The 19,589-nt window shown below is 34.6% G+C and overlaps 2 protein-coding genes across 4 annotated transcripts in view; one reads left to right on the plus strand and one right to left on the minus strand.

The window, feature by feature from the left end:
- The window catches only part of LOC113523217 (glycerol kinase), a 52,777-nt gene that overhangs the window by 24,773 nt on the left and 8,415 nt on the right, over positions 1-19,589 (minus strand). For 2 of the 3 annotated variants that reach the window (XM_026909099.3, XM_026909097.3), the window contains exon 1: positions 12,697-12,856. The exons of the other annotated variant lie outside the window; for it this stretch is intronic. In XM_026909099.3, coding sequence (XP_026764900.1) covers positions 12,697-12,709 — 13 coding nt within the window. In that variant the 5' untranslated portion in view covers positions 12,710-12,856. Of the gene's footprint in view, positions 1-12,696; positions 12,857-19,589 lie in introns of those variants that run through there. 3 annotated transcript variants of the gene reach the window in all.
- Positions 7,187-11,392, plus strand: LOC128200003 (uncharacterized). Its single transcript, XM_052891806.1, has 2 exons — positions 7,187-8,732; positions 9,257-11,392. Exon 2 carries the CDS (start codon positions 9,262-9,264, stop codon positions 11,131-11,133), a length of 1,872 nt encoding a protein of 623 aa, XP_052747766.1. The 5' UTR covers positions 7,187-8,732; positions 9,257-9,261; the 3' UTR covers positions 11,134-11,392.

Consider the following 19,589-nt stretch of genomic DNA (forward strand, 5'->3'; position numbering starts at 1 on the left):
TGAAGTCGGTTGAAACAAGTAACCAAATGTTATTGAAATTATCACAGAAGCACTCTTTAAACGATAATTAGCAACAAATCAAAACATTCAACCAATTAATTGACTTTGACTACTTATCGGCTATCAGCAGACTGTCTTATTTTTATGTTATTCGTTTGTTTATATTTGTATTAAGTTCTCTTAAAACAGACTATATTCACATTAATTCCAACCAGTATGTATGGGGGGAAAGGGATAGTTAATGGGGTCTAATGAACCCATTGCTAGCAATACACTCTATCAGGTCGTCCTCCACGTGGTTCCCTCTGGAAACCGTCGTGAATAATTCTTGTTGAATTCGTCACAACAGGCTAACTAACCTGCTTCATCCTCATCTATCATCCTTCACTGGTGCCCCGGCGGTGTATACAACGGAATGGTAACCCCGCCCGCGCGGGGGGAGAGGGATTGTTAGTAATGGAGACTGAGAATTCCATTGCTAGCAATATACCCAACCAGGTCGACCGCGCTATCGGTATACCGATAGCGCGGGCGGGGTTACCATTCCATTATCACCCATTAAAAAAAACAGTATGTATGGAATACGAGCTTTTACCCGCGACTTCGTCCGAGTAACCTAGATATGTTTACCGATCGGGGTAAAAAGCAGTTAATATCCTTCTCCATCCCATATAGAACGGGTATACCTAACGGTCGAGTTATTAAGGCGTTATAGTGTAACAAATAAACAAACTCACATTCATATTTACACATGGCGTTATCAGTGTCTTAAATACAAGTCAATATAATTTCTGACCCAGAACAATACAGTGGATTTAGTTACTCTAGTGACCTTACAAGTTCCATATTGTTTTATCACTAATCTTTGACCTGTGACTGGGTAGGTTATATTAAATGTATTATTTTTGTACGGCGAATAAGTATATTAAGATTACCAGTTGTAAGGCAGATGAAACGAGTACAGTTTGTTGGGTAAAAAGAAGGGCGAAGGACAAACCTGGTTCACTTCATCCCCGAGCGTAGGTCTTTTTATATGCGTTCTTGTTTTACTCTAAATTAGCCAAAACTTTTTTGATTTTGCTGATGCTTCACTGGATGTTACGCGGAGATCACGGCTGATTGAGTAGTACGCGACTGGTGGAGATTTATTTGTGATCTAAGCGGAAGTCGATCTGCTCGACGCATAGTTGGACTACAGACTCATTCTGTAGCCATCTACCCCCAATGTGATTCCAGATTTGATCGGAAAAATGAATAGGTAAGGACAAAGATTTCGGAACAGAATAGATGGAATGCATAATTCACATAGTGTGTTGCTCGTTGTATTTATGACATTGCCAATGCGTTAGAGAGAGATAGACATATAAAAACGCATCTGCCTTTTGAATAGTTCGTAGTAGTCAAATTCATCTTTGAAATTTTTGAAATCAGCAAAGTAGTTTTTGAGTTTATTCATTACAAACATACATCATACATACACAAAAATACAAATCTTCCCTTTTTTTTGTAGATAGAAAATATATAGAAAATAAAATAAAAAAAAATTGTATTCTTTTCAACCGACTTAAAAAAGAAGGAGGTTATTTCAGACTATTGCTCACTCTATCGCATGCAATAACGTCAACGCACACATTCATACAGGACACCTAACAGGAAAATGAAAGGGCGGGCAACAGTGACTTACAAAGATAGGGTTTTTACGTATTCGTAAAACTGGTTTTACTAACCACTTATTCGCATTTGGGTCACGGGTTGTTTTTACTTTGCAATATTTCCATTTTGTATAATCGATATATATATTTTTTTATTTATTTTATTTATTCATAAACAAAATTTTGTATTTGAATGTCATAGTAGATACAATAATTTTAAATTAAGCATAAAAAAATATTACAGTCACTTCTCATAAACTCTATAACTATACACAGACACCTTTCTAACAGTAATGACTTCAATTTTGTCCTAAAGATATTTAAATCATTCAGTGACTTTAATTCCTCAAGGCAGCTTATTAAATAACACCACCGCTTGGTTTCGTGGACAATGTTGTATTATGTTAAATTTGGGTATAATAACCTTTTGTAACACCATCTTTCTTGTAATTAATCGTTGTTTCATACTATCCTCTGATTCGTATAAATGTCTAAGTTGTATAAAAAAAAAAAACCTAACAACGCGATTAAAGCCACAGTATGTTGCTAGTCTTTGAAAGTAAACCCTACACGAGTCAGTTGCACAGAACCAATAATCTACTAGTTATTAATAGCACGTTACGTAAACTGTCATAAGATACATGTGGAATAAGCTGTGATTAGCAACTTGTTATCAATCAATCCTCAATACATAGTAATTCCTTCCACTATTTATTTTAATTATGACCTAATTTCATAAAGTACTAAAAATATAGATAGATAGATACTCTTTATTGTTTTTTTTTTTTTATTGGATAAAAATGGAGTGGTAACCCCGCCTGCGCTAATGGGATACGCTGGCGGGGCACCAGTGAAGGGTGATCGATGAGGATGAAAACAGGCTAGTTAGCCCATCATGATGAATTCATCAGGAATTAATCATGATAGTTTCCAGGGGGAACCGCGAGGAGGTCGACCTGGTTGGATATATTGCTAGCAGTGGGATTCTTAGTCTCCATTACTAACAATCCCTTTTCCCCCACTCTTTATTGTTTCCTCCCTAAGGTTACAATAGTAAACTTATTATAAATACAAACAATTACAAGAAAATATTACACTGAGAAAACAATGGGCGGCCTTCTCGCTAAGAGCGATTTCTTTCAAGCAACCTTTGGATGGAGAAGAGTAATTATAAACAGTTTGACTGGAGGCACGGGGGGTATCATGAACAGTATACTCTGTTAAGTCCATGGTACTGCTCGTGTTTATAGGCGACGGTTACCACTTTCCATCAGGTGGGCCGTCAGTTTGTTTGCCCTTCTAAGTTGAATAAAAAATAAAATACTGTCCATGTTTATAGGCGATAGCCATCACTTTCAGTCAGGTGTTTGTCGAATTCTGAATAATCTGAAATTATGTTTTAATGGCACGCCAACAAGATGACTTGAGCGATTGTATCGCCGGCTGCCATTTTGTTTGACGATTTGATGCTAAACGAACGTGTCAGCACAAATAATTTGCAACAAGGTTACACGACTGCCAAGTAGTTAAATAACAATGTAAATACAAAGCGGTTAATATAATGTGGATATTTTTAACCAACTTCAAAAATAAGAGGTTCTCAATTCGTTTGTATTTTTTTATGTTTGTCACCTCATAATTAAATCAGTTGTAATTTTTTTTTTAAAGTTTAGAAAATAGTTTATTTAACTGAAAGATTAAAGATGACTTACATATTGGAACAATCTGATAGAAATTTTATCAAAATAGGTATCATCATCATCATCAACATCATCTCAGCCATTATCCGTCCAATACTAGACATAAGCCTCCCCCATAGACTGCCATAAAAAACGATCCTGAGCCACTTGCATCCACTGACAATGCAATGCATTTCAGGTCGTCACTCCATCTAGTGGGGAGTTAATAAGGTTTATTTATTTATTTATTCTTTATTGCACAATAAAATTTTGTACAAATGGCGAGTTTAATGCCATATGGCATTCTCTACCAGCTAACCATTGGGTAAAAACAGAAAGCGTATGAAGGGCAGATGTGGTGAAAAAATATGTGACAATTATAGTAACACATTAAGGTAAGACACAATATAAATATAATATACAGATAAGAAATGCACATATAATACATAAACATTACTTTTAATATATATGGATAAACTAATACATATGAAATATATACATATATATACATACATATACATAAATTAAAACAACGATAAGCATTATGAGATATAATGTTTATGTAAATACTTATTTATCAAAATAGGTTTAGTAATTTTTAAATAAAAATAACTGGTTTTGTCTTAATTGGAGTCTATTTTTTTTCGTGGAAAATAATGTTAACTATGTAATTTACTAACTAACTCGTCTAGACAATAAATCTTTACAAGGCGCGACAGTCAGGGTGTGACGTGCTGAAATTCAGTGATGGTTAATCGTGAACGTGAATGACTTACCCCAAAGAGCATACCTAATCGTAATATGAATATACTTTTTGACTCTGTCATTAATAAATTACTTATGAAATTATAAAACTCACCATTTTCCCCAAAAAAAAAAAAAAATCTCTATAGTTTTTAATTTGAAATGGTCACGTTTACGTGACCATTTCAAATTGAATGATTAGGTTACGTTTACTGACCGGGATAAAAAGTAGCTTATCTCTTTCTCCATGCCATAGAGTACCTACGTGTATACCAAAATTCATAGTAATCGGTTAAACCGTTAAGACGATATATGGGAATAAATATATACTATGTATTAGATTAATAATTGTATATAAATATACATCATTATACTATTTTATATACAACTTAGAATAGCAAACAAGCTGACGGCCCACCTGATGGAAAGTGGTAACCGTCGCCTATAGACATGAGCGGTACCATGGACATAACAGAGTATACTGTTTCGCCCATGATACCCCCCATGCGTTGCCATTCCTGAGGACTCAGCTGTTATTCCTCTGTACCCTGTAAATTCACGCAATATCCCACCCTTCAAAATGAAACACAGCCATGCAAACACAACTGCTTCACGGTTGAAACACGAATGGGACAGAGGATGTTTTATATGTTGTTTTATATTTGAAAAAATGTAAATAATCAAATTGTATCATTTTATTCATTAATTTACGTGTGTTAAATGGCTCAAATAAAGTGTTTATCTATCTATCTAGGTATCCAAGCAATCGACGTTTGTACAAAGTCTCCCTCTGGTGTTTATTAGTTATTTTCTTTACCTATTCCAATAATGAAGTACCGCGTTCGTGATTCACTGTTCAACTCAAAGGTTGACTGGTAAAGAATGCTGCTGCCATTAAGTCCGCCGTTTGTACCATATCTTCTTTTGGTCAATAAAGTTATCTATATATTTTATTAATACACAAACAAAAACACAACAACAAAAACAGAAACAAAAACTTTGTACTTTGTGTGAGGAGTATGAAATTTCGCATACTTATAGTTTATATAGAGGAGAACAGTTTTGCATTTTTTTTTTATTTATGCATATCAATTAAATCAATAAAAAAAACTACACTCACTACCTTGTATTTGACACACACACGCATATATACACTTTTGTTTATTGTTAGTCTGTGGTCAAATTGAAAATAGATTAATATTATTTGTCTATAGTCTTACTGAATGTCAAACATAACCATAATTCATTTATTATTATTATTATATTATGGTCAAATTATGACCACGGGGCGACCACAAGTTTAAATAAATAAACAAATATATTCTATACTACTATGGTAGCAAACAAGCATACGGCCAGTCTGATGGTAAACGGGGTTACCGTAGCCTATGGACAGTACCTAGTACAGACCTACCGTAGCCTGTAACACCAGAGATGTTAGGCGCGTGCTGCCGACCCATATATAATATCTACACACATATATTATTACACTCATTCATATGTAACACACATTTAAAATATTAATAAGAATAATCTATAGATTATACAAAGTCGTAGACACGGCACACCGTATTATCAACTTGAGATAATGACAAAAACCTTGGTTCCTTTAAGGAAAATTGTCCTCAATAGACACAAACTGGTAAATCACTTGCAATCATAAAAGGGGGAGTACGTAAATAGGGCTGACTAGAGTACTTGAGACGACATTGATTTGCGAGACAATGTGCCTACAATCTAGTTTTTTATACTTGAGTTATTTAATATACTTGTTCCTTGTTACATTTATAAAATACATAGGTATTATATTTATATATTTTGTGACCAACGGTGGACTTATCTCTGAAAGAGATCTCTTCAAACCAGCCCAGTACAGTAAAATTTATTATTTAAAGAATCTTGGCATATCCATTTCGAGATTGGTCTATTAAGTCTCCCCCCCCCCCTCTGTTCCGCTCTCCGCCTGCGCTATCGATATACACTGGTGGGGCACCAGTGAGTGATTATAGATGAGAATTTTTATTTTAAGTGAGGGAACCAGAGGTAACCAGACGGAGACTTTGTACATAAGTTGTTTGGGTACCTCTGTCCTATCCGTGTTTCAACCGTAAAGCAGTTGTGTTAGCATGGCTGTGTTTCGGTTTGTAGGGTGCGATATGGCAGTGAATTTACTGGGTACAGAGGAATAACACCGGAGTCCTTAGGAATGGCAACGCATGGGGGTATCATGGGCGAAACAGTATACTCTGTTATGTCCATGGCGCTGCTCATGTCTATAGGCGACGGTCACCACATTCCATCAGGTGGGCCGTCAGCTTGTTTGCCATTCTAAGTTGTATAAAAAAAAGTAATGATAATGGAATAGTAACCCCGCCAGCGTTAACGATGTACGCTGGCTGTGCTCCAGTAAGGGATGATAGATGAAAATGAAAAGGCAGGTCAGTTAGCATATCGTGATAAATACACCTGAAATTCAGCACAATGGTGTCCAGGGGAACCATGTGAAGGTCGACCTGACGGGGTATATTGCTAACAATGGGACTCCGTATTACAAACAATTCCTTCCCCCAATAGGTGAGGGTCATTAGCAGGTCAGTTGGCCCATCGTGACGTATTCACCAATAAATCCATCGCAATGAATTCTAGGAGGAACAGTGAGGAAAGGTGCATTGCTGGATACAGGATTTACAAAATTTAAAAAAAGAATTTAAAATAAAAAAAAAAAGAATTAAAAAAAAGTCTCTCCTTAAAACATCCTCATTGGTGACATTTGATCGAGATTAATCTATATTGTACCAAGTAAAATAATAAAGTTTTACTACATGTCGTATACGTGGAAAATTTAACTGTTTTAATTCTTATTATAAAGATTAAAGCATAGTTATGTTTTTATCTATTTACTGCAGGTATAAACATTTATAAAAAATAAAGATAAGCCAAGTTGTGATGCTATACGGCTATACGTTTAATAATCTATGAATACAGGGTAAACTTGAAATCACTAGATCCTTATAAGGAAGTGTTTCTGAAGGTTTATTCCGAAGAAAACGTATATATATTATATATTACCAGAGGTAGACTTTGTACAAAAGTCGATTGCTTGGGTGTACAGATGGGCAAAGCACCGGGTTTAAACCCGGTGCTTTGGTAAAAACCCAATAAACACCCATAAACTCCCATAATCACCCAAAAAAATAGGTTTTTACGTATTTTTTTGAAAATATGTAAGTAATACCAATAAATTATTTTTATAAATTGTATTGATCAATTCTACAATATTAAATAAAACGTTAACTAATAATATTTCAGGAAATTTTAAAAATCTATATATAATAAAATGAAAGTAATTAATTTTCAGTGTTTTCATGTTGCAGTTGATCAACATGTTGGCCTTTTGCTTCCCGTAGATACTTTAAAATTTCTTCATAACACCTCGTTCGCACACATGGCCGTATATATTTAAATTCTTGAGCCACTAACAGTCCGAAATACTCATTTCTTTTATCCTCTTCTCCATAAATTAAGCATTTAGAACAGTTTGTTTCTTCTTTCAGTAAATTTTCTTTTACTTTATCCTCGTTTTTTTCTTTGTTGCGACGACGCTGGGTAAATCATCTGGACACTGGGTCTCACTATCGCCAAATATATTTGGAGATCGGCTTCGGCTACGGCTTGGCAGACATTTTTTTCTTTCTACAATTTTAAATTAAATTTATTAGAATAAATGCTTCGAACACACGCGATCTAAGTACCTTTTGTGTTTATTATACCTTACCTACCTAGGTATAAAAAGAGTACTTACGTAGATTTTCTTTTATTAACTGTTTTATACGAAGATCTTGATCTCTCAAATTAGCATCCATTTTACTTCCAGTGATTATCAACTAAATTAATAATCCACAAAGTATTAAATAACGTTTTTATGAAATATTTAGCACAAAAACAATACCCTTTAAATATCGATCGTCAGTAACTGTGGCTGACTTACCTATATTCTAGCAAGCAGGACTGCCAGATGTGAAGGGGAAATCCCCAATAAATTGTTGCATGTGACTGATGATGTGAGCATGTTCGTTTCATAATAAAAATGTTGCCAGGTAACCAAAAAGTCGTATGTTTTTGTGCGAATTACGATCATAATCTTTACGATCGTACATTAAAAAATAGACAAATAATAGTATGAGTACGATTTAAATCGTATATCTGTCAACCCTGCTAGCAAGACAGCGACAAAATCACGTTGCATAACAATGTAGCCCAAGCTTATATCTTATGAAATATACGGAAGAGATACGGACTTAGAAAAAACAGAAATGTTGTTCTTTGTGGAAGTCATTGATGAAATTCTATGTATTTTAGCCCGCAAACTTTCTTCAAACAAAAACAGCGCCATCTAGTATCGAGTTCTGTAATTATCTCTTTGTTTATGGATTTGAAGTAAGACCGCCACGCATGCAATACATTATGACTGGGGATTCCCCTATTCGTCGACGCTGAATATGAGGCGACGACAATCACTGTCAAACGTGTTCACTATTACTCTGACTCTGGTAACGTGACTTCCTGGTAACGTGTTAGGTAGGAAAAGCAGTAAAAAAGTGCATATTAAGGGAGCAGATTTGAAATAATATTTATACTTAACAAGAAATAATTAAAGGTAAGTGGATTTTTGAATGATACAATTATATCATGATCACTTAACAATTTTAACTTAAAATTAGATGTATTATTACAAGCTTTTATTTAGCTTGCGTTATGTAAATAAAAGTATGTAGGTATGTTCGTATGTTGATGCAATTATCCTCAATCCTCAACCGACTGGGATAAAATTTTCCATACACGTTTATTTTGGATGATAGTGCATAGTTAGCTGAGAGTCGTCATTGGATAATAATGGTGGATAGCCTAAGATGTGTACTAGATATTTATTTTTAACATAATATGCGTAAGTACCTAATCGAATTAAAGAAGTTGCTGAGAAAAATACAGAACAATACGATAATAAACTAGCGTCTGCGTTTAATCCTCCGAGGAGATGTAATTTTACAAAGGTTTTTTGTATTTATTTTATTATTTTTTTAATAAATTTATTGTAAATAACAAGAAATAATCATTGTAAAAAAATAGGCACTCTATTGTTGAATTTTCGTCAGACCAACTAATCATCGTTCATTTTTTTAGGTTCAATGGGGAGACCTAAAGATTTACGCATATGGGAGCACTACCGTACTTTACCAAACAAGTCTGTTTCTTGCAAGCTTTGTAATAAGGTCTACAAATTCAGTAATGCTGCCAAAATGCTTCAACATCTTATCACTTGTCCAAAATCTCCAGAAACATTAAAAGACTCTATGAAACTTATAAAAGATAGCTCGTCCAAAACCAAAATGTCTGGACTGTCAGAGATAGAGACAAATGATTCTTTTATAAGCCCCTCGTCGTCTGCTAACACTACAATAAATGCTGAGTTTCAAGACACCGATGATCATATAAAAACAGAATTAGCGAGAGCTATATTTGTAACAGGGACGCCATTATCGATGGTGCAACATCCTTTATGGATACAATTTTTCGAAAAATTGCAACCAAAATTTAAAATACCTTCACGTAAAGCTTTAGCGACAAAATACTTAGATAAAATATATAGAGAAATGCGTTTTGAGTTAAATGAGGAACTAAATGCTTGTAGTTACTTACACCTTCAGTGCGATGGCTGGTCTAATTTAAGAAATGAAGGAATAATAAACTTTCTTATATCAAAACCTCAACCTGCATACGTTAAAAGTTTGAATACAGAAAGTAATCCTCACACTAGTGAATACCTTAGCCAAGAAGTTGAAAAAGTAATGAAAGTGTATGGAGCAAATAAGTTTCTTGTACTTATTGGCGATAACGCTAGAAATATACAAAAGGCATTCGAATTAACAAAACTCAAATATCCACATGTTGTTCCTCTCGGTTGCTGTGCACATATCCTTAACTTGTTGTGCCAAGATATTGTAAAGATACAAGAAGTAACTGTGTTTATTATGCAAGCCATAAATATAATAAAAACTGTTAAAAGGAGTCAACGATTAAGTTCCTTGTTGATAAAATCAAGGCAGGGTGAAGATTCTACACAAACACTAAAATTGCCTTGTGCTACAAGATGGGGAAGTCATGTTACTTCGTTAAAAAGTTTGAAAGCAAATAAGATAGCTTTGCAAATATTAACAGTTAGAGAAGATGTGGTAATTTCAAGAGATATTAAAGATTTAATTCTAAGTGATGATTTCTGGACGAAGACAGGGGAATGTATAAGTATTTTGGAACCAGTCACTGAAAGCATATTTTACTTAGAGAGCGACCAGAATCGTTTGCATCGCACATACATTACATTTAGAGATGTACAAGCTAAGATACGTTTTGCATTAAATGAGATTTCGACATTGAGCGAAGAAAGCAAACAGCAGATTCTAACATCAGTATCTTCAAGATGCAATATGGCAATGAGGCCAATACATTTTGCAGCATATATTCTAGACCCCAGGACTCTAGGAGTCGAACTTACTCAAGAGGAAGAACTTAAGGGTATGGAGTTTATCTACAATTTAAGCCAACACTTAAGTTTGTCAAATGTAATGGCAGATTTGGCGTGTTATAAAGCTAAAGAAAACTTTTGGGCCAGAGGATTTGTATGGAGCTCATTAGATAGCATTGAGCCCCTAATATGGTGGAAAGGTATTTGTGGTTCCACTGAGTTAAGCAAAGTAGCGATTCGTATTCTATCAGCTCCCTGTACTTCGGCAGCCACTGAGCGTTCCTTTAGTATCCAAGGCTACATACATAATAACAAAAGAAATCGACTTACAACTGAAAGAACTGAAAAAATTTCATTCATTTGTTATAACTGGAATCTTAAACATAAAGCTGAATGCGAGGACATTCAGTTTAATGAAGAAAATACCTTAGAAGCTTTCATTGAGCAAGTAAATGAACATAACAGTTTAGACGAAATAGAGCCTATCGAACCTATACAATTCATCGCTTGTAATAACTCTGAATCTGACAGTGATTGACTGTAGTTTTACATTTTACTTTCATCTCTTTCTTAATAAACTCAAAATCAAATTAAAAGTTTTTTATTCTGTAGGCTGCATAATAATATTGTCTATGTCCAGTATAGTGGACGTCTTGCGGCTGAGATGACGATGATGAAGTACAAAATCATAAACACCCAAAAATTTGGGTGTTTATGGGGTTTAAACCCAATAAACCCAAAACACCCGGTTTTTACCCACCAGACTTTAAACCCACCCAGGTGGATTGCCCATCTCTACTTGGGTGCCTCTGTCCCATTCGTGTTTTAACCGTAAAGCAGTTGTATTTGCATGGCTGTATTTCGATTTGAAGGGTGGGATATGGCGTGAATTTACTGGGTACAAAGGAATAACATCTGAGTCCTTAGGAATGACAACGCATGGGGGGTATCATGGGCGAAACAGTATACTCTGTTAAGTCCATGGTACTGCTCATATCTATAGGCGACAGTTACCACTTTCCATCAGGTGGGCCGTCAGCTTGTTTGCCATTCTAAGTTGTATAAAAAAATATAAAGGTTGATTATAAAATATATGACGATTGAAACTGTCGCTTTTCTTTGCGGAACAATATCCTGTAATTGGTGTGCAAGGTAATGTCCAGTAATGGGGTTTAGTAACGCCATCGATAGCAGTATACTATGTCAGACCAACCTCCTCAAGGGGGAGAATGGGTTTGTTGGTAATGACGCCAAGACTATACTTTGTCAGGTAACAATATACCCTCCACGCTGTTCCCCCTGGGAACTATCTTAACTATTTTTTATGAATTCATCGCTATGGGCCAACTGATCTGCTTTCATCCTCACTTATCATAATTTACGTGTACCCCGCTACCACATACTATTAGCACAGGCAGGGTTACCATTGCATTATCACCCAACAGGTTTGTAGGTTTTAGTTTTTATGAATAAATATTTATGGGTAATAAAGAAGAAAAATTTGTTTGTTTGTTTGTAATGGATAAACTCAAAAACCACTCATTTTAAAACTTAAAAAAGTGATTTTAAAAATATTTTCATCTATACAAAGCTAAATTATCAGCGAGTAACATAGGCTAACATATTATTTTCAAAAATTCTATCTATTCGTGCGAAGCCGCACCGGATCCCTAGTGTACAATAAAATCTTAAAATGTAAGATGCACTCTTAAGATTCACTGCACAGGTACTTAAAAAACCAGTTTTGTATTTATTGAGAAAAATTTTCCTTAATCTAACCAAGGTTTTAGTTATTATCTCTTTATATTGATAATGTGGATTATGTAGGTGTTAATTTCATAACGCGTTAAACCATTTAGGGGAGGGGAGAGAAGGGATTATAAGTAACGGGAACTACTCCATACTATTTCGAAATAACTTCTCAAATCAAGTCTAAACTCATTAATAATAATGGTTCAAAAATTATTAAAACTTGATCTTACTAATAGATCATTAAATTACAAAGACGAGTCGCTATAAAAAATCTATAAGCCACATACCAATCAAATAAAGGAAATCAATTTATTAAATTAAATTAAAAATATTAATAAAAAAAAATTACCGTCACTATCCATGGTAAATGGTGATTAAAAACTTTTTTTATTAATCGAAACACTGGCTTCTTAAAATAAAGTTAGTCTAATTCGAAATTCAAACTACGCGAGGCGCGCTTACGCGCGTAAACAAACAGTTGTACTGGCGGAGGCGCGGCACTGGCCGGTTCAGAGTCGATCGCGTTATCAGTGTTGAAACTGTGTGACGTGGAAATGGTATTATTGTTCATACCTCGCTACAGTTAGCGCAATGAAAGTTTGACCGAACATTCAAAACTGTGTAAAGAAGAAAGTATATAAAAAAAGATATGACTTTTACTGAGGGACCCCAAATAGTAGATAATTAAAAAAATAAGCATTCAAAATACCATGAACCAATAGCATAGGTGAAGTTCCTAATCCAATTTAATAAGGAAAAAAAAAACATGAAAATATACGATTTTCAACTTAGTTAAAAAAGAAGGAGGTTTTCAATTCTGTTGTATTTTTTTTCATAACTCCGTCAGTTGTAAATCAATTTATAAAATTCTTTTTTTTTAACTTACAGAGAAAGTTTTGAAATCAAAATAATTGTGCCACAAATGAAGTCGGTTTTTTTTGTGGAACACAATCTTAAATTATAACAGATCTTAAAATGTGAATCAAGGCGTTCTGTTCCCATCATATTATGATAACCATTATTATCACCATGGAGTTATGTCTTAATTATGTTGTTCGCTTCAACTAGCATTGCCACTATCGTACATTACGTCATTACCATAATCATTCATTGATTATATTTTGATAGTAAAATTGTACCAACCCATTATAAGACTAGTAATACTAACATTATGGTATTTATAGTTTCGTCAAATAGTTATTATTGCTGTTTTAATATATTTCAAAAATGATATATTAAGGTTACTTCAGAGTCGAAAACGCGCACGTGACAACCCTAGTTCAAAGAAAATTACTAAAAATCTCTAGAAAGGGATTGTTAGTAATGGGGTCTAATAGCCCCATTACTAGCAATATACCCTCTCGGGTCGACCTCCACGCGATTCCCCTTGGAAACCATCTTGTTTAATTCTTGTCGAATTCATCATGGTGGGCCAACTGACCTGCATTCATTCTCACCTATCATCTTCCACTGGTACCTCGTCGGTGTATACCGATAGCGCGGGCGGGGTTACCATTCCATTTTCATCCATTAAAAACCAAAAATGCACCTGCTGTATCGATTTAAATAAAATTTCTATAAGACTAATATGTAAGTATATCCTTTCAGATAAAAAAAAAAATCAATTTTCCAAATCGGTTTATAACTGACGGAGTTGTGAAGTAACAAACATAAAAAAAAAATACAACCCAAATAAGAATCTTCTTTTTGAAGTCAATTGAAAACTTGACTAGTTTTGTCGTCCAAAGCATTATTAATTTTTAAAGTTTATTTACCAGAGGGAGACTTTGTACAAAAGTCGTTTGCTTGGGTACCTCTGTCCCATTAGTGTTTCAACCGTGAAGCCGTTGTGTTTGCATGGCTGTGTTTCGGTTTGAAGGGTGGGATATAGCGTGAATTTACAGAGTACAGAGGAATAACACCTGAGTCCTCAGGAATGGCAACGCATGGGGGGTATCATGGGCAAAACAGTATACTCTGTTATGTCCATGGTACTGCTCATGTCTATAGGCGACGGTTACCACTTTCCATCAGGTGGGCCGTCAGCTTGTTTGCCATTCTAAGTTGTATAAAAAAAATATATTTTTTATAGCAATAAATTGAAAAAATTAATTGAAACATAATACACACGATGATTATAAGTTTCAGTTTAGAATATATATATTCTAAACAAAATCACAGACGGAAATTTACAAAAATAAAGCAAACAAGAATGCATACTGTGCAAAGTGGAGCAGTTTTATACAGCTCCAATAAAAAATAGAAAAAAATAAAAAGTTACAATCTATGAATCGATTTTAAATTTTAGGGGTACATTTTACTAGGGATAATTTATATAGAACTAGATCCTACGCGCGATTTTATGATTTCTCCATCCCAAATACTATCCCCCTTATCTAATATATAAAATTCTTGTGTCGCGGTTTTTGTTACCAAACTCCTCCGAAACGGCTTTACCGATTTTTATGAAATTTTGTGTGAATATCAAGTAGGTCTGAGAATCGGTCAAAATCTATTTTTCATACCCCTCAATGATAAGGGCGAGCTACTCTTAAATATTTTTATTTTTTGTAATTTTTTTTTATTTTTATTTTATTATGATTTAGCATTGAAAAATACATACAAATTCCAATTTTCACGCTTTTACGATCAACTGTTTTTTAATCGCGATTTTTATATGCCGCAATAGGATTGCAAGATGGCAATCGAATATAATAATTGTAGTACGATAAATTTTCATGTATAGTTCTCGAAATAATGTATGTGGTAAAACAACGTTTGCTGAGTTAGCTAGTATTATTATACAAATGTCATACTTGCTAACAAGTTGTTAAACTAAACGCTGTATCTTTTGTTCAAGTGCAATAATATATATATATATATATATATATATATATATATATATATATATATATATATATATATATATATATATATATATATACATATATAGTGTTACATATTATATATAAATAATCTAATTACCTCTTTACATAAGCCAATTGCCCACAATCACGTTTGTTCTAAGATAATAAAGATCAAAGGGCATAGACAAATTTATAGGAGGAAAATGTATGAGTACTAATTAAGCTTATAGGTACATTTTTTTTTAAATATAGCAAATTATATAAATGTAGGAGATATGCTTATCTTATGTTTCCCATGGGATTTTTTATGGCTGTCTACATCCCTGATTCATTCATTTCAACCGATAACCGTTCACTGACGAACAAAAGCCATCCTTATAAGGGGAGTTTTGCAACTACTATTGCCACGCTTGGCAGGCAGGTTTTAAATCACGGTAAAGCTGTTAGGGATGTTTTAAGAGGGACGCTGTTGCCTATTCTTCTACTTAAGTTCTCTTAGTCGCCTCTTACAACACTTACAAGAAAGGAAGGATACACAGACACACACATACACTTTCACATTTATAATAGTAGTAGGAGATTAGTAGAATTATCTAGACTTAAACTAGTTTATGTAAATGTAAAATAGTAATGTTTTTATATAATTGTATAATCTTCATTATTATGTTGTTTTTTTATATGTAATATGTATAATTTATATTATTTTTCTTAAAGGGCGATTGTATTTAATTAATGAGATTATTTAAATGAAAAGTTTCTTTAGTGTATTTTTTTTTACAACACAGGGGGCAAACGAGCATGCGGCTCACCTGATGGTAAGTGACTACCGCCGCCCATGCTCACCCACAACACCTACGGCATTGCAGGTGTGCTGCCGGCCTTTTAAAAAGGCATATGCTCTATGTATATATGTATGTGTAATGTGTATGTGTAAATAAATAAATAAATTATATAAACTATGAGTATTTAACGTTAAGAACAGAGTAAAGCGTTAAGCGTGAGGACCTTCCTCACAAGAGACGTACGGATGACCTAATAAAGGTCGAAGGTCGAGTTAGTAAATGTATGCAATTACTTTAAGTCTGCGCCGTATTTATGCTTGAGCAAAAACTATTATTTACTATATTTATTATTAAAGGAAAAAAAAAGCAAAATTCATAAACAACTATTTCTTTTCTTTCAATTTTATTCTTGTTTTTATTTTACTTTTTGATAAAAAAATAATACTTTTTTTCTTTAAAACAAATTTATTGCTTTAAAACAAATTTATTTATTATTTTGACCGTGTGGTCCCGGCATAGAATAGACCACCCTTTCCTTTCCTGTGGGTGTCGTAAGAATCGACTAATAGAGGGCGAGGGATGGGCAGCAGCGTCCCTCTTAAAACATCTGCAAAGCCTTACTACGGTTGCCAATCCGCCTGCCAAGCGTGGTAACTAATGGCAAAACCCCACAAGGAGGAAGTTTATATTCAGCAATAGGAATTTTTTTTTTAATGGACGATAATGGAATGGCAACCCCGCCCGCGCCGCCGGCATACACCGGCGGGACACCAGTGAGGGATGATAAGTGAAATGAAAGAGCAGGTCAGTTAGCCTATCGTGATAAATACACGTGGAATTCAGCATGATGATTTCCAGGGCGGACCACGTGGAGGTCGACTTGACGGAGTGTATTGCTAGCAACGGGACTGGTAGTTCGCATTACTAACAACCCCCCCCCCCCCAACAGTGAACAGTTAAAGGCTGATGATGACAATTTTATTCACTATGCGGAAATGTCAACAAGTTAAAAATAAACCATTCAAATATCGTAAGCCGAGAAGGCGCTCGAAGTCAAATCAAAGTCCTATCAAAGTTTGTACTCGTGTGTGTTTGCATTACTTAATTGCCAATTAACTTGTCAAGCGATAAACAAAAACATTTACTTATTACAAGCATATTGCAGTGTTTTAAGTTAAGTTTAAGTTGTTATTATTATCTATACTTGTAATAAATCTGTAGAGAGGTCAATTCTGTACATGAAATATATTTCCAAAATAACTATAAGATTTTTATCATAATTTACAAGGGCGAAGCTGTGGAATCAGACATGTTTTTTTATGGGTGAAAATGGTAAGGTAACCCCGTCTGCGCTAACGGTATACGCTTGCGGAGCACCAGTGAAGGGTGATAGATGAGAATGAAAACAAGCCAGTTAGCCCATCATGATGAATTCATCAGGAATTAACCATGATAGTTTCCAGGGAGACCCGCGAGGAGGTCGACCCGGTTGGGTATATTGCTAGCAATGGGATTCTCAGTCTCCATTACTAACAATCCCTTTCCCCCCAACACGGGACGGTTATACAGTACTACAATTCGTTTGAGGATGGCGCCCTCTAATGTCACGAATTTCGTAGACTAATTATTTATACACGAAGGTCACTGACGCGCCTTGTCAGATGACGACTGTACGTGCCTCCCGGAGCACAAAACAAGTGACGATCACATTTGAAATTATTCAAATATGGAATCGAAAACATCAGTGAGTTAGGGCTGGCATCAATATTAGGATGCTCGGTCCACATCCAACTATGTAGCAGTAAATACACCAGTTGGAAACTACCAATCAGAGCACTTTACCAATTTTATGGACAGCGTCAATCAGCTTCCTCCAGAGAACGGTTAAATTCTTCATAATTCACTTGGTAAATTACTAAAATTAAACTCGTTATTTACTATTAAAATTCATTCACTACTAAAACTGACACCAATGTGCGACGAATTAAACAATACTAATCTCTAATAGTCGGCTAAAAGTAATCATAGTACCATACAAAAGGTTAAAACTGTATATAAATAGAGCTAGTCTTGAATGAGATGGCACGTGTCTCGATGAATTGACTCATTATTTATTTGTTAAAGAGAGAGATAATAAATGATAAGCATCGCAATGAAGTGAAAAAAATATTCTTCATTTTTGACAGTCGGGTAAAATTCAAAACCACCGAAACAATAATTCCCTCGTTCGTTTTTCAAGTACATATTCATTACATCAGCTGAATGCTGAACATAGGCTTCCTCCATAAGGGGGATTTGCCAGTAGTTGCCAATCTTGACAGTTAGATTTTGGTGATGTTTTAAGAGGGCAACTGCTGCCCATCCATCGACCATTCAATTTCCTTAATCGCCTCTCACGACACCCACAAAAAAGGAAGAGGTGGCCCATGAAAATGTGACATCCGCTAAGGTTTTCACTGTACTCGCCGTGTAATCCCGATATAGAATTCCAAAGGGAACTTAAAAGTTAAGGGATAGGCAGCTGCGTCTCTCTTAAAGCATCACCAAATTCAAGCTGTAGTTGCCAACACGTTTGTGTGTTGTACAAGAGACACAAAATTTCTTCTATCTAAAAATAAAGTAGGAAACGTTACATAGAATAGAATTATGAAGAACGGTTGACAAGCCTATTCATCAGTGCCAAAGAGATCACAGATATAGATGGAGATATCAATTACACGAGTACGTCGATATACCTACATAAAAACAAAGTGTGTCTCGGTTAAACTACTTCACTCGATAATTTATTAATGGAATATCATTTTCATATTTACTATTATATTATAGCCGTATAATCCCCTCATAGAATGGACCACCCGTTCCCTTCCCTTGGACGTCGTGACTATGGAATCCTAATGGTCGATGGATAGGTAGCAGCGACCCTCTTAAAACAGCACCAAAGTTTAATTTCGGTTGACAACCCGCCTGCCAAGCATGACAACTACTGGTAACCCCCCCCCCCCACCCTATGGGAAAAGCCTATGTTTAACAGTGGACAGTTCGTCAGTAAGTGAATCACTCTAAAATCGATGGACCGATTTTTATAAATATTCGTATAAATCTGATTTAGATTTTTAGAGACAAAAACATTGGAAAATTTGCCCGCAACGCCAAAAACAATAACTTGTGTGAGTGCGTACAAGTTATTATTGATAATAATTGGCCATAGAAACGAAAAATATATATGATTATTTTTCTTAAATTAAGATTTTTTTTTATAAATTATGACTTATCTTTTTAAATATCACAAAGTCTATCGTGTTCAGTATCTAGTAAATAAATTTTCCATTAAACTACATATCCAATTTGTCAGAAGCCCTAGCAATTGACATCAGATTAATTTCGGACGGGGAGAGCAACTTTAATTAAAAGGGAGCAAACCAGTATTATATGCAAATGCCATCTAGAGCAATCAACTATCCTATGTATATTTAAAACTGTATTTATTTATACTTTTTTAAGTACTGATATTTATTTAATGCATTAAAATAGATTGGTAACCTTGCCTGAATTATTGAGCTAGTCTGGCGGGGCACTAAGGGGCCCCTTAGAAA

The sequence above is a fragment of the Galleria mellonella genome, unplaced genomic scaffold, assembly GCF_026898425.1.
Source record: "Galleria mellonella isolate WM207_F2 unplaced genomic scaffold, CSIRO_AGI_GalMel_v1 utg146, whole genome shotgun sequence".
Taxonomy (NCBI): domain Eukaryota; kingdom Metazoa; phylum Arthropoda; class Insecta; order Lepidoptera; family Pyralidae; genus Galleria; species Galleria mellonella.

Bases quoted from the DNA above. Each gene is read 5' to 3' on its own strand.
- LOC128200003 (XM_052891806.1), top strand. From the start codon at position 9,262: ATGGGGAGACCTAAAGATTTACGCATATGGGAGCACTACCGTACTTTA.